The 16,223-nt window shown below is 45.4% G+C and overlaps 1 protein-coding gene across 2 annotated transcripts in view; it reads right to left on the bottom strand.

Annotated features, from left to right (window-relative positions):
• Window positions 1–14,640, bottom strand: part of LOC119182184 (uncharacterized) — a 56,267-nt gene extending 41,627 nt beyond the window's left edge. The window contains exon 1 of one of the 2 annotated variants that reach the window (XM_075866636.1): window positions 14,593–14,640. In XM_075866636.1, coding sequence (XP_075722751.1) covers window positions 14,593–14,630 — 38 coding nt within the window. In that variant the 5' untranslated portion in view covers window positions 14,631–14,640. Of the gene's footprint in view, window positions 1–5,725; window positions 5,768–14,592 lie in introns of those variants that run through there. The other variant, XM_075866637.1, reaches the window with a different exon arrangement.
• Window positions 14,641–16,223: the final 1,583 nt, after the last annotated feature.

Genomic DNA, 16,223 nt, shown 5'->3' with positions numbered 1-16,223 from the left:
AACATTTGCGGCAGACACTTCACGAGGCAATAAGGTCTTTTAGTGAATCCATTGGCTATTAAAAAAGTATTGCAGGGCTCCTTTAAGGCAAAATACTTAAGCGGCTGATCAAAAGCGAAAATCGACCGGTGTCCTGCGTGGGCAGCGTCAAATAGAGGGAGGCAAAAAATGCACAGCTCATGGCGTCACGACGTGAATTCATTGTGACGTTACAGATCACCAAAATTCGTGACGTAACAGTAGCTGCCACGTTGCGTAACGTTTCACTGTGACGTCATCACATGAGATCGTAACTTCGCCAATGCTGTGCCGATTATAGAGGCATTGCAAAACCAGGTGACGTGTCTCAGATCCCGGAGGCCAAGCGATGCAACATTAGGAGCTGAAAGACTTCGGAGGGTGGCGAGGCAGCATCGATGCAATGATTGAGAAAGAGAAGATGGCTTTGGCCTTCGAGTAGTCAATGCATAGGGGACCCCATTGGCGTAGCCTAGGAGGCCTTTGGGGGATTCAAACCCAACCAAAATTTTCAGCCTTGCTTGCTTGTACGTACACGTGCACAGAAAAACGCACGCATGGAGATGGACATACATCGAGAATAACTGAACACCTACCCCCGACAAAATTTTTGGCTACGCCCCTAAGGAACCATATAAGTTTTTGCTTCGTGAAAAAACGTTGGTAATATTAGCACTGAGCGTTGAAGCCTATCAGGACTTCCCGCTTTTCCCCTACACTCTTGTAGCATCACTTGTGTAGTAGTAAAACACATAAAAAAACAAGGTAGACAGTTGATGGCACACTATAGACAGGTGGGACAGGGCAGAACGAGCATGTGATTGAACCGAGAAGCAGGGCGAAAGACTGTCTTCAACCGATATTCGGTGAATACGGAACAATATTGAGAATATTTTTCCACAACGTTTCGCGAAGAAATTGTTGACGTCACAAACTGCACCGAACAGGCGGGAAACTACGGTAGAGAATAACAAGCCCGATCTTTGCGGCACGGGAGGTCTTTTAGTGGCCCTTTATTGTTAAAATACGCAATAATAACCCTCCAAGTTATTAATGGATAATCTTCTCATGATGCAAATTCATTTCACTGCAAGAAGACAAAATCTATACTTGGAATTCTGATACAACTGAAATGTCATCGACAAACTCGTATTAGCTCGGCAGCAAAGCTCAGTTCAGACAAGCTTACTGGACGTGCTCCCACTCTCTCACCCTGCTTCGCTTGAGTCGGCAGGAAAACCAAATCGGATTGCACTAGAACGAAAAATGCTTTCGTGCCGCAATCTCCAACTGCTCCGCTCGTATAGTCTAGCCTTCTCCTCTCTTTTTCCCACTACCACCTTCAGCCCAGTACAGCCCACTCCACAGTCGAAGTCAATGAACCTGCGTCGCGTTAAGGAACCAGCTTATTATCACAATAATAGTCTCCCCCGATGAACTTTTTCTTGTTTTTTTCGGGCGTTCAAACATGTTTGCGCGCGTACTCTTTGCTCGAGCAAGCGTGCGCGTCGTGGCGTCGCATTTCGACATTTCGCACAAAGGCCTCACACAATGACGCGTCAGTTAGTGGTCCCAGCCGCTGCTTGGCATTTGCTCACAAACACATGCAAAATACAGACACGCCGCTGACTCAAGCGCGCCAAATACACGGTAGGCTGGATCAGTCTTTCGTTCATAGAGACGGCGAGAAAGGCCCCGGCGTGGCAAACGAAAGCCCGAAATGACGTCATTCTTTCGACTCGGAGAGAAGGGAGCGGGTCTCGAGCGTGTGGGGTAAGGCTTCAGCACCGGTGCGGTCGAATGACGTCACGACCTGATTGCAAGTGACGTGGAGGCCGTCGATCATAAGCAACATGGCAAAGAAAGCTCGGAGGGCCGAAGAGGAGAGCAGAAGGCGCCGCCGTCCATCGCACGAATACCATGCTCGTATACACAATAACGCGCGGGGTGAAGTGCGTCGAGCAGCCTTGATTGAGCAACTAGCGTCACCAGAGAAAGAGCGAAAAAGATTGACTCTCTCGTTTCAGCCACTGCTATATTTTTATCACTGCATTTTCTTTTTTTAAGACTGCACGGACTTTTTTTTTTACTGGCAGTTATAAGTCATATAAGTATGAGTAGCAGTGGCGACAAATTACTGGTTGTCTCTTTTTTTGCAGCTCCAGACCATCCATACATTGTGTCTGTCTAACTATATTTAGACCAAGCACAATGTATAGATGGTCTGTAGCTGCAAAAAAAAAAAAGACAACCAGTGTCTGTCTAACTATATTTAGACCAAGCACAGTTGTACTATCACTACAAGAGATACCGGGAAATCATTGTGTGTTCAGAGACACTCTGAAATACTCGAGGTCATATTTAGTGGTAAAGCTGATGCATGAACGATGCTGTTGACTGCTAAGGATAACCTGCCGCGGTCGTTTAGTGGCGACAGTGCTCGACTGCGGACTTGAAAGTCGCGAGATAAAATTTTCGGCGCGGCGGCCGCATTTCCACACATACAAAACGCAAAATAGAGAGGGCGAAAACATTCCATAGGGTGAAATCACAATATTAAGCCTGTGGGCAAGAATCTTAGCAAGTCGTTCATAATATAATCTCGCCGACCAGACGGACCCGTTGAACCAAGGCCTCGCGGACTTCGGAAAGTCCGTCGCAGAGGGCATCGTCCGACAGTGTAGTGCGAAAAAAGGCACAGGATGCCAAGGAGGGGCGGCGACAACTTCGCGACGCACTCCATTGTGTCATGGAACGCCGTTAGGGAGTTCGCTCAGCCCAGCAAAGTCTGGGAGTGGTCGGATACTCACGTGCTCAGCTCAGGTCGTTGAAATGTTCGATCCCTCAATGATATCGTGCTTTGAGACGCAAAACTAGGATAATTATCCCGGTCAAAGACGACGGATAACACGGGGTCATTGTAATGGCGCCGATGATGCTATTCCGAATCCACAATCAGTTCTCTCGGCGTACAACCCATGAAAGCATTTGATATTTGCGCGTGCAGCGATTGTATTCCTGCGCTATTCATCGTCGCGTTTCGTCGATCGCACAATGCGGCGCTACGATAACGTTATCACCTCTATTAACCTGACACGGACGCTTCGTGATAAAAAAGAATAAAAAAAGTGCAAGAGCGAGAGAGGAAGCCGTATGATTTACCTTCTTACAATAGTAACCGAAGACCGTGATTGCAGACGGGTTACGTTTATAGTGTCAGTGCCTTTTACGGCACACCTCAGGTTTTCTGTGCCGTTGCGGAAATGCACTTCCGGAAGCCTGCTTGCTGCCGGCAGCACCACATGAGGCTGGCCTCTTTCTGGCGTAGAAAATGAACTGAAAAAAGCGGTCCTGATAATCCTCTGAAAAATGCAGTATTGGCATTGAATGTGATGACTAACTTCAGCGAATGTCCAAACTTTGCCTTAATTTCTCCATTTAGGCCTTTTTAGAGGAAAATATTGTTACCTAGTCAAATCTCTCTCTCTCTCTCTCTCTCTCTCTCTCTCTATCTATCTATCTATCTATCTATCTATCTATCTATCTATCTATCTATCTATCTATCTATCTATCTATCTATCTATCTATCTATCTATCTATATATATATATATATATATATATATATATATATATATATATATATATATATATATATATATATATATATATATATATTAGGCGGATGTCTGCCGTGGCTGTAGAGCTAACAAAAAGATGCCTTGAGCGGACGAACGTAAGAGACCTGTTCTTAGCTTTTCGTTAGTTTTTTTATTAGGTACTGATAAAAGCTTTTGTACGTTTGTCTGCTCACACCAATCTGTAATGAAATTATGAGAGGTGGCACTTCAAGAGAACTTCGTTTATTACGTCGACGTCTCGGCCAGAACCTGACCTTTTATCTTGATAAAGGTCAGGCTCTGACCAAAACGTTGACGTGATAAATGAAATTCTCTTCAACTGCAGCCTCTCATATACTTTTACACATAATGGATAGCGTCGCCGTGGTTATAGTTCTTGCAGACACAGCGACATACTAAAACTTCTGATACTTAATAACGTCACTCATATTCACTGTAAAGGTTTGATAATGCGTGAAGAACTGATCGTCTAAACTGAAACGAAACGTTTTTGCTACTACCCTTGCAAATGTCACGGAAAGCAGGGATTATGGACAATCCCGAGAGGAAACATGCATCACAAAAACCTTTGGCGGGCAACGTTGCGGTGTCGGATTGAGAGCGTATACCTAAGTAATTTATTTGTTTATTTACTTTTTAAAGAGGAAAGGCGAAGTAAAGCATGACTACCATGTTTCAGCCTTAGGAAGTTTTTTTTTTTCGCGTTAAATAATCATTGATGCTTTAACGCCAACTCTATGTAGCAACAAAATAAAAACGCATCTACGTCTATACAAGACCAAGAAAAAATTGTGAGTTTTATTTTGTTGAAGTTCAGTTTAACCATTTCTTGAATGATGTGATTTACTTGAACAAAACGGTTTGATATGCAAGACACTTCATCTATAGAGATGTCTTTCGCTGGGCATACTTTGACGGCCAAACAATGGCACATCCATAGAGTTGACTACAAATGAACCAGAGGGGACTCTCGCGCTAGTGTCTATGGGAGCTGCACCACACGGCGCTTCGATCAGCATGGAAATGATGGGAAGTGCACGAATTTGTCTAATCTTCATTCTTTCAGCTCTGTTTGGTTTCGCGTTCCCTAAATCCGCTTCGTCCCGAGATGACAATCAGCAAATAATCAGTAGCTGCACTTCACCGCCTTAACGTTTAGGCTTCCCAATTAGAGTCTGGTCGCGGAGTTCCCAACGGTCTGTTTTTTTATATTCAAGACACAACAATAAAGAAAGCCACGAGTATGCTGGAGACCCACAAGCACGAAGAGTAGGCAAATTTGTGTATTATCCTTCATTGCCGTGGCAACTGAACGATCGTAGCGCCTGGGTACCCTCTAGTTGATTTAGAGAACCTCTGTGGGCGCACCCACTCTGCGAAGAGCCTCGGTTGAACCACCAAAGCGCAGCTCTCCCAGAGGCACTATACTAAGTTTGAAACATCATGTGCGACGTTGTGTAAGCTATAGAAGTAGCTCGGCCCGCAAAGCGTATCACTCCGCGCGTCTCGCGGTCAGCTTTTCGTCGTTGTAAACGCTCGCGCAAGCCGAGCGTTTACAACGTTACTTTACATGTAAGGCATACGAAACATGCTAATTTAGTACTGAGCCTAAAAATGAAATATGTTGGGAAGCAACAGCGACGAACTATTTCTTAATGCGAACGCATCGACTGCAAAGGCAACAACCAATGTACAGCCAGCGATGTTCTGCCGCACTTACCCACGCAGAAGCCAGCGGGAGTCACCTTAAAAAACCGATAGTGCGTTTGTTTAGGGGCCCCGTATCGAGCTGAACATAGCCTTAGTCTTATTTACCTCCAAGTGTAGTAATGAGGTATGCTACTCCTTTATTCTTCAACACTTCCTTCACACAGGCAAGAAAGCCATCTGAGGATACGTTCGGAAAAAAAACCTTCTTTCCTTTTCATCTCTTTCGCCCTCTCTTGAAAATGAGATCATGCATTCGAAACAACAACAGAATAACCTAGTTAAAACTTCTTTCGCTATTTCTCGGAAAGTAAACAAAAGAAAGGCACACTGTTCCTAATGTCCACGCAAAAGAACTTACAAGTGCGTACGTGGATTCATATATGTCGTATGAAACTGGTAGAACGGCCACACGACATCTATCAGCGTGAACTGGAAGCGGAGGCGTTCTGCGAAATGCGGCCTTTTGTAGCTGGTTCGGTAACGCCGCTTAACAAAATAGAGAGCGCCCGCTTGCGTCACACGTAAGCTACGTCACGAGCAGCGTATAATCATAAGGCGCACCGCATATAATGGGCTATGGAATAAATCCTCTCGCATCGAGTGTTTAAAGGGCAGCGAGATACACAAAAAGGTTTAATAATAACCAAGAACTCCCCTCTCAGTGGAGCAGGCGTCGTTGCCGAACTGTATAACTAAATATAGCTGAACAATCCACCTTCTGTGCCGCACTTACCAATAACGACACCGGTTAGACGTAGATCCGCACTGTTGCACGCAGAGGCTATGCCATCTGAAGGTTGAATATACAAAAGATGTGACAATATCGCATGCAACGGGAAAGCAATGAATCCAATAGCAAACGGCAGGAACATTATACTGACGACCGTTCAGTCGTTTAGGATCCACTATGCGTAACTACTCTACAAGTAGCTGACGTATAAGAGAAAACGACCGCTCCAGTGAACGAAGTGAAAATCGCCCCACGCACGTGAAAGGTTAGAGCCTTCTGCTGATTTTCGTCAACACAGTGCACATCGACCGCGCTCATTAAGTCATGGTTCGCAGTTATCCATTCGTTCGTCCGTCCATCCGCATCCAATAATTTATCCATCCTTCTATCCATTCACCCACCCACCAACCCATCCATCTATCCGTCCATCCATCTGTCCGTCCGTCTGCCTCTCTGTCTGCTTTTTATCTATCTATCTATCTATCTATCTATCTATCTATCTATCTATCTATCTATCTATCTATCTATCTATCTATCTATCTATCTATCTATCTATCTATCTATCTATCTATCTATCTATCTATCTATCTATCTATCTATCTATCTATCTATCTATCTATCTATCTATCTATCTATCTATCTATCTATCTATCTATCTATCTATCTATCTATCTATCTATCTATCTATCTATCTATCTATCTATCTATCTATCTATCTATCTATCTATCTATCTATCTATCTATCTATCTATCTATCTACCTACCTACCTACCTACCTACCTACCTACCTACCTACCTACCTACCTACCTACCTACCTACCTACCTACCTACCTACCTACCTACCTACCTATCTATCTATCTATCTCTGAGCGCCCACCCTACATTAGTGAAGCTAGTGTATTGCAATATGTTGCTGCATAGCTCGCAGTCTCACAGCAGACGTGCCAGCTGATGATCCTACAGGAATGGAGCGTCGACTACATTTACAAGTAAACGCATCACGCTCATTGTGTCGTCCCAAGCAAAGTACCCCGAAGCACTGCAAGCGGATTTCAGCAATATTTAAAAGAATTCTGAAAATTCATTTTACAATGCGTTATACTGCTATGCAATAAATTGATCATGTTTTGTGCGCTTTACGCTCTTGGCACTCGTCATTTTTACAGATGGAGATATTCTGTTCTCTTCTTTTTGCGTTGTTGTTGTCGGCACGTATTTATTTAAATTTGTTATTACTGTTCTGCTGTACGTTCGCTGCTCAATCGGGCACACATTGGCGACTTGCTTAGAACGTCTACATTTCGTGCACGTCCACCTTGGAAATTATAATATTACGTCTGTGCCATTTTTCGTTTATTTCTCCTATTCATTACACATGCCGAGAAGCTCGAAGAGGCGGGCTAGATTCTCGACCATGGTCGGTGCGTTTCGACTGGTGCCAAATAGGAAGGTGACGCCTGCACGCTTTAATTAGGCAGCGCTTTAAATAACCCCATGTGGTAGAAATTATTCCGGAACCTTACCCAATAACGCGGCTCACAATCATATTGTGGTTCTGGTACGTGAGGGCCCAACAAATATTATTACGTTTATTTCTTCAGCTACGACTTTTACTTTGAGAATAGTGTTGTGTTAAACTGCAGAATCCATCTCCAACGAAAATCACGAATCTTTCTTGAGGTACAGGTAATACTGTTAAATATAGTAAAGAAGGAGCAGTAATTCATGTATGGCAAGTACAATCCGCGAGAATTCAGCAGGTAATTATCTAACGATGAACCATACACTATGAACTATGAAATTCAGCCTTGTCATTACATAAAACTTGATGAGCCCGTTAGTTAAATCTGCAGAATATTGTTCGCAGCCAACACAAGTAAGTTTGTTTTTTATTAAGCGCTGAAATAAAGTCCCTTACGCTATTTGCTCTCGTTTTGTTAAGGCCGAAGCAGTGTGCACGTGAACGAGTCTTCCATCTTTGCAGGATTGTTCCTCGCAGAGGCTTCGTAGGCTAGCTTACCGTTATACACGCCATGACAACGCTTTAAAACTTCACGAACGACAGTGCAAACGTAGCAACGGAGGCGTTCAAGGTACGCGTGCCATCTACGCGCTACGGCGCTTGTGGCCGGAGAGAACGATCTAAGAAGCTTACGCGCGCGCCACCTGTCGTTGACGTGAATACCTGCTGCACCCTCCGCCGTGCCCTGCTGTCTCCATTGCTCCCACCTCCACTTCTAGCCACCATAGGGTAGTAGACCTACTTGTCTGGTCTTCGTTCTTTCAGCTCCGTTTGGCTTCGCGTGGTTTGGAGGCGTTTTGTGACGAGACTACAATTAGCAAATTATCAGCAGATGACAACGAGCAAATGCTCAGCAGTTGCACTTCACCACCCGAACCTTCTAGGCTTGTGAATGCAAATCGGGTCACAAAGTTCGCAATGGTGCGTTCTTTTATTGGAAAGAAAAAACAAAACCGAAACAGATCAATAAAAAGAAATACGCAAGCACGAACACTGGGCAAATTGGAGTAATACACAAAACTGCCACGGTGCATCAACAATCGCACAGCCAGAGCTTCTATAGTTAATTTTAGAAAACTCTGTGGCTGTGATACAAATGCCAGGGTGACCACCACGTTCACGCACTGAGAGAGTATACACGGGGCAAGTGCGGGCGAACTGGAAGTTGAGAGATAGCAGAACAATGAGACGCGTGATAAATGCGTGGCAATATTGACCCTTACCAAGACGTCATCGGACGACCGATGACGTCAAGCCTAACCTCGAGCACTCGCCGCTCGAAGAGGGCGGCAGGCCTCTTCGCGGGAAGCGAAAAGGCAAATCGTGCTCTGGAGTGCCACCTCTTCAAGCGAGTATGTACACCAGCAAGCTATCTTCGCGGCTGAGTTGCTGGAATCGCGCGGCCCCGGCGTTTGATTTTCCGGCAACGGCGGCCGAGTTTCCAGCGCGGTGAAGTGTTTCAATCTATATCCCATTGGAGCCGCACGACCACAGCCGACGAAGCGAGAAGCTTACATGGATCAGCTCATGTGTGTAGATACTATAGGAAGTCATCCAGCGACATCATCATTCCGCTAGATTCGGACCTGCCACATAGCTACCGACGAGCGAAGGAGAAAATGTTAACAGGGAAACGCCAGTATTTATTCAATCCCTCATCCATTCATAAACCTAGGTAGCAAGAAACACCGATATACTTTGATCCTAGGTATTACCGCATTCCCATCTCGACCAAATCACGATGAGAACTCGCGGATAGCGTATTATGTGTTAATATGTCACTTGTTTCCGTGGTGCCACTTCGGACCACGTCAAATGATTCGAGTAATGACGATGACCAATATCCCCACTAGATTCTGAGACGAAAATGCCAAAATTCTTCCCCGCCCCACTGTAGGAGAGAAGAAGCGCGGATTTCGTGACGGGGTAGTTTGAAGCCTACCTGTCGTGTCATGATTGCTGGTGGCGCGGCGATTGGAAACAACGTCACATATGCCGTGATTGATTCGTCTGCGATTACGTTCGGCTCGTGAGTACAACTGAAAGTACCCCACGCGCTTAATTTCGATCTGGAGTACCCACTTCTACTCCGTGCAATCATATTCAATATTCCGCAACAGAAAACTCTAAAACTGCCCCGCATTGTTTCACTGAAATAACGAAAGAAATAGCTATAAGCGATTGATCTGAAGGACGCGATTTTTGTGTCTTGTTTAGTCAGCCATATTTATCTTCCCTATAGTCTTATTTGATTTGCATAAACAGATACACAAGGACACAGAGGAAAGAGGGAGAGAGCATGCTGGCAACTGCCACCTTGAGGGGCACAACGCCTGCTCACTCTATCGGGAGGAGGAGAGAAACAGAGGAAACAAAGATTAGATGGGAGAAAGGGGAAAGAAGATGAGGAAGAGAGAAAAAAAATTACGTAGACTTCGACAAGTATAAAGGAATAATAATAATAATAATAATAATAATATAATAATAATAATAATAATAATAATAATAATAATAATAATAATAATAATAATAATAATAATAATAATAATAATAATAATAATAATAATAATAAAGTCTTTCGAACACAAAAAGTAGTCACGTTTATTCGTGTACAAGGAAGCGGACCTTTTTTTAGGTTCCCAGCTGGAAGGGGTAGTAAAAAACTGACGTATGTTATAACTACAAAAGTGAATAGAAATAAAAAAATGAATGAAAGCTACCACCAACAACAAACGAGAAAGGCCCATGAGTGGGTGTAAACGCTTGAGTTAAGAGTCGTATAACTAGGAATAACCGAAAACGCGTTAGTAGCTGGCTGATATAGGACCAATGAGAGAACGCCACGGACACGTCGTCTGCTCCCTTCTTTCCGTCTAGACATCGACCATTGCGGAAGGGAATGTCCAGAAAGCACTTGCCTGTGACGAGAATTTTTTGGTAATGTTGTTTTTGTTCCACCTTTTTTTTTTAAAGCACGGTTGCCATTACTGTGACCCGTCGACGTCAAGGTTTGATGATTGAATGCTCAGCCGCGCTTGATTCATGAGGAGGGACATAGTAAAAGAAAAAAAGAATGTAAACAACGACTTCCTCGTCGACACGCGTAAGGACAGCGAATAAAATAGACACAAAAACAAGAGTTCGACGAGAACAGTAGGCCCCGGACACAGACCTCACACCACATTATTAATTAGAGGTTGCCACTTACCTACAGGACATGGGAGTAAAAGTTGCTTAGCGTGACCACACCGATAAAGAAAAAAAAAAACAACTCGCACAGTGGGCGTCACTAAGTGATTGACCAGTAGCGCCAGTATCTTAGTGAGTCTTGGGCGAAGCCCGAGGTCGGCGTTTAAAGGCCAGCTCCGGCGATTTTTTGAGGTCAACAGATCTCAATGAAATTCACTGGGTACGTTCATTTGCACGTTGGCGACATTCATGCCCAATTGCAGGCTTCAGAGTTTCACAGATTCTTTTAAAATGAATTTCACAGCTTGCCTCGAAACGCTCACTTCACTTGCCAGAAACAATGGCAACACTGTGTGTGTGACGTCAAGTTATGCCTGGCGGAAGTGACGAACTGATTTGCAACTGCAGCGTCTACTTGTCTGCGACGAATTGTGTGGGTTTGGCCGGCGCTTCCTTGGTTGAGCGTGCGATTTCCTTTTTCGTGTTGGTGGGCGTTCGATAGGTGCCAAGTGGTGTTGCCTTGTGAGCCACACACGATTCGCCATATATTCAGCATAGCAGCGTAAGCGTTATAGCCAATAGCCGCGGACGGCATGGACACGTAGTGCGATCTGGCGGGCATCATGTGCAATCAGGCAGGTTCCTGCAGCGTCAGGCAAATCTTTACGTAACACGTAGAAGCGCACCTGGTTGGGTTTCGGTTTCGGTATTGCGGTTTTCTGGTAATTAAAAACTATTTTGAAAATTTTTAAGTATTTCAGTTATCGGGCTCGTGAGAAGAGTGCCCAAGGAACATAAAATCACCATGAACCTGACATGGTTAAAAAATCGCAGGAGTTGGCCTTTAAAGTAAAGCGCATCGTCGGCATGTCGCGATGACTCAGTCAATCAGACGCTACAGATCTGACGCACGCGACCCTTGACGCGCGATTCTCCGCGGCGATGATTCATACTCGTGCGCAAACGCACATCGCGACGGGTGAATTGGGCTTACCGCGAAATTTTCCGCGCGCATCCCGCCGTACTGTGCCATATGGGAACCTTTGGCCATAGGTGCATCGACTGCAACAACGTTTCTGCGGATAACTTTTCGAGCGAGCTATATAGCTGCGAACACTCGCGACAAGTGTGAACGTCATGCGCCGGCATTTAACCGCACAAAAAACTATACAGAACTCGAGTTAACTATTCGTGGTCGCGATGTCTTCTTTCGGCTGAAGAAGTTCTTCTTGACGTCTCCCGCAGATTTATGCTTTTTCTTTTTTTTTTTTGTAGGAACTATGAGTCATCACTGTACACAGCGGTCGCCGCTTGCAGGTCTGTGGAGTAACTGTACATCTGGTTGTTCGTGTGTTATCGGTGTCAAACAAAACGAGAACGGCAGGAGGCAATAGAAACGGTTCAGTGCGCGCCATCCAGTCATCACCATTGACAAGCTCACAGCACTCCAGTTTGGCTGCTTTGCGCATGTCCGTGATGACGACGGGACCACTTGCTATATATATCATTGTTATTGCTTGCCACTGTTCAAGCTTTACTTGACGTCGACAGCATAGACGGGCTCAGCGCTCCTCACCGAAGGGGACGAACGTCAATCGCACCGCCCCTCCTCCCTTATTAAGTCAAAGTGCGGGGCATATTTCACCCCTCCCCTCTTAAGGTGACAAGCCCCCTCGCCCCCCCTACCGATCGTGCGCATGCCTGAAGCCAATGACGACCGCCGCGGTAGGTTACGGTGATCATTGTACCATAATACTTTTTGTTCGTAAGGTCTCGTCAAGCCACCTAAGTGGCTTCTAACTCAACTTAACCATTCAGCATCTACAGTACGGTTCATTGCTAAAGGGAACACTCTAATGAGCACCTGTAATATTGCAGGCCCCATACCTGCAAGTGGACGTAGAAACATCGCTTCTGCACGGTACTAGTCTATCAAATTGAGACAACGTTCAACGAAAACAACGAAAGAATCAAGCAGCATTCCGTACAGGCTACTCAACAGTCTACCACATTCATACCGTGAATCAGGTGATGGAAAATGCTCAGAACACCGCCAACCACTATACAATGCATTGATAGAATACGAGAAGGCATTTGATTGAGTAGAGATATCAGCAGTCATGCAGACACTGAGAATCAAGGCGTCGACGAGGCCTATATAAACATCTTGGAAGAAAGCTAAAACGGATCAACTGCCATTATATAGTGCTGCGTAAAGAAAGCAACAGAATACCAATAAAGAAGGGTGAAAGACGAGGGGATACCATTTCCCCGATTCTATTGGCCACGTGCTTGCAGGAGGTTTTCAGAGGCCCAGAATGGGAAAAGTTAGGGATACGGATTATAGAGAGTACCTTAGTAAGTCGCGCTTCGCCGATGACATTTTATTTATGAGTAACTCAGGGGAAGAATCGCAAATCACAATCAGTGAATTAGACAAGGAGAGCCCAAAGGTAGATCCTAAATTTACACTGCACAAAACAAAAGTAATGTACAACAACGTTGATTGATTGATTGATTTGTGGGGTTTAACGTCCCAAAACCACCATATGATTATGAGAGACGCCGTAGTGGAGGGCTCCGGAAATTTTGACCCCCTGGGGTTCTTTACCGTGCACCCAAAGCTGAGCACACGGGCCTCGACATTTCCGCCTCCATCGGAAATGCAGCCGCCGCAGCCGGGATTTGAACCCGCGACCTGCGGGTCAGCAGCCGAGTACCTTAGCCACTAGACCACCGCGGCGGGACGTACAACAACGTCAGAATAGAACAGCGCTTCGAGATCGGTAGCAGTGCATTTGAAGATGTGAAAGAGTACATCTACTTAGGACAGGTAGCAACCGTAGAGCCGAACCACGAGATTGAAGCAACTCGAAGAATGAGAATGGGGTGGTGAACATTCGGCAAAAATTCTCAAATCATGCATGATAATCGACCCCTAAACCTCAAGAGGAAAGTACATACCACAGCATCTTACCACTACTTGCTTACGGAGCATAAACCAAGATTATTAAAAACAGGGTTCAACTCAAGATCGACGCAGCGAGCGATGTAAAAAAAAAATGATAGGTGTAACTTTAAGAGACAAGAAGAGAGGAGAGTAGGTCAGGGAACAAATCAGAGTTAAGGATATCAAAGGTGAAATCAAGATTAAGAAATGGACATTATTCACGATAACCGCTGGCCATTAAGGGCAACTGACTGGCTTCCAAGAGAACGCAAGCTGGTTAAGTAGAGCCAGAATGGAAGGTAAACGAGATTAGGAAGTTTGCGGGTATAAAGCAGCAGCAGCAAGAACAGGACCAAGTTGACTGACTGAACACGGGAGAGACCTTTCTCCCAAAGTGGGCGTAGTCAGGCTGCCGCTGCTGCTGCTGATGATGATGAGTTTATCAAAAGAAAAAAAATAAGGAACGCCAACAGCTAGCACTCTTATGGAGATCTGTTTTCATAAGAGAGCGGAATGGGAACATGGTGCTCAAGAAAGTGTTTCCTTTAACGGTGGACCCAACTGTGCATGCTGGAAAATAAAATGGAATTGAATTGACTACAACGCGAAGGTTGCGGGTAGAATCCTGGCCACGGCGGTCGCCTTTTGATGTCAGCCCAGCAACAGAGGCCCGTGTCATTAGGTTCAGGGGCACGTTAGAAAGTCCCGATTGGTCGAAACTTACGGAGGCCTCCACTGATGATAAATCAAGCCTTTGTAACCTGACATTCCTACAGAATCGCCATTATTACTGAAACCATTCCGCGAAGTGAATGACGTTTGATGTTCTTTACCCTTGATGGAATTTCGGCACCGAAGCTTGGGTATTCATGGTGTTTCGAAAAGTAGGCCCTGAAATGCTGGAAAAAAACAAGAAGTAGAAAAACAAACATTTTGTCTCTTTCGATAGTAATCACTTCTTCCGTAGCGGCAGACATTTTAAGATCACTGGCGACATCAATCAGGCCAACCCCTGATGAAACCAAACTAATTAGCTGTTCATTTGGCGCAGACAGGCGGTCGGGTCAAAGCGGAGAGTTGACGTTCCTGCCACAAAATGCCCACTGGCGCTTTGAATGCCCATGAAGCGGACTTTGTTAATTAGTGCAAACTAACGAATTGAGATCAAATTAACCCTAAAACCAAAAATAAAGCGCAAAGCAGTGCAACAAATAGACGAGCTGAATGGCGTCAACGTTCAGGACAGCTACTTCATAAGCAAATTATCACGTGCCCAGTTTTGGACCGGCTCCCAGCCGGTTTCTCAGTTAGTAGACCGTTTTGCCAAAAACTTAAAAGCTCAAAGCAATCCGTCACTGCAGTTAAACCGATCATTGAACTAGGAAAAAAACGAACATTAGCGGTTCAGTGCTTGCATCAAGGACGTAAATTATTCAAAACTGCGAAAACTACGTCAATGCATGTTGAGAAATATCGGAGATTCTGGCTGTAGACAACGCGTATTGATAATAATTACTTGCTCTTTACCTCACAAATGGGTGGCATATATGTTGACGAGATTTTATTCGACAGCTTTAGTACTGCGTACGCTGCGTACGTGGCGGCGTTGCGTACGTAAGGACGCCACGTTCTGCGTAGTGCGCATGCGCAGACCGCAACGCGCACGTATCGCGTTACGTACGCAGCCGCTACGTACGCACGCATGAGATGCGTGCGTGCGTACGTATGAGCTGATCGCGCCGCTCTCGAACAAGTTCGCGACAGCGCGAGACTTCGTTTTGCAAAATGGCGGCATCGAAGGCAAGCACTGACCGGCTCTGTGGCTATAGTGCCTAAAATATACTGGCTAGTGTGCGGAGCGCGCGCATTCCGTACGAGAGAGGGTGGCCCCGCACGTGATGACTGCGCGCAGTGGCCGCAAGTGGCGCTGCCGGACGAGTGGGTGCATGAGAGCCGCCAAGCTCCTGTCGTCCCATGCTTTGCTCAGCGTTTGACAGCTGTCAGTGTTCGACCTGTTGTAGTGTCAAGTGTCAAAGATATTTTCAGACTACGGTGAACGGTGTCGTCAACGAAATCGCCCGAGACAAGCCACGTCTGAAGCCCGATGCTGTCCCTACGGTCTTCGAAGATTATCCGACACATCTTAAACCTAAAAAGGCGGTGAAACGAAAGGTGAGAAACATTTGACCACGGGATGGTTGTGCTGTTTCAACCCTACACCGGTAAGTTGTTTTAAAAAGAGACTACAGTCAAACACATGACATAAGTAACATGGTAATCTTGCACCATCATTGTTCTTGCCCATTTTTTAGGGAGTTGGACACAAACACTTGGCGTTTTTGCCTCGAAAGGCAATGTTCAAGCAGCTACGCTTGCAAAAATCACAGTAGAGTGCACGGTCCTGGCTGAACGAGCGGGCTTGTATGTTGACTCCGTGACCTGTGACGGGGCCAGCTGGAATCGC

This window comes from Rhipicephalus microplus, chromosome 6 (genome assembly GCF_043290135.1).
Source record: "Rhipicephalus microplus isolate Deutch F79 chromosome 6, USDA_Rmic, whole genome shotgun sequence".
Lineage (NCBI taxonomy): Eukaryota > Metazoa > Arthropoda > Arachnida > Ixodida > Ixodidae > Rhipicephalus > Rhipicephalus microplus.
Note: the sequence above shows the minus strand (reverse complement) of the source record. Positions and strands in the feature narration are given on the sequence as shown.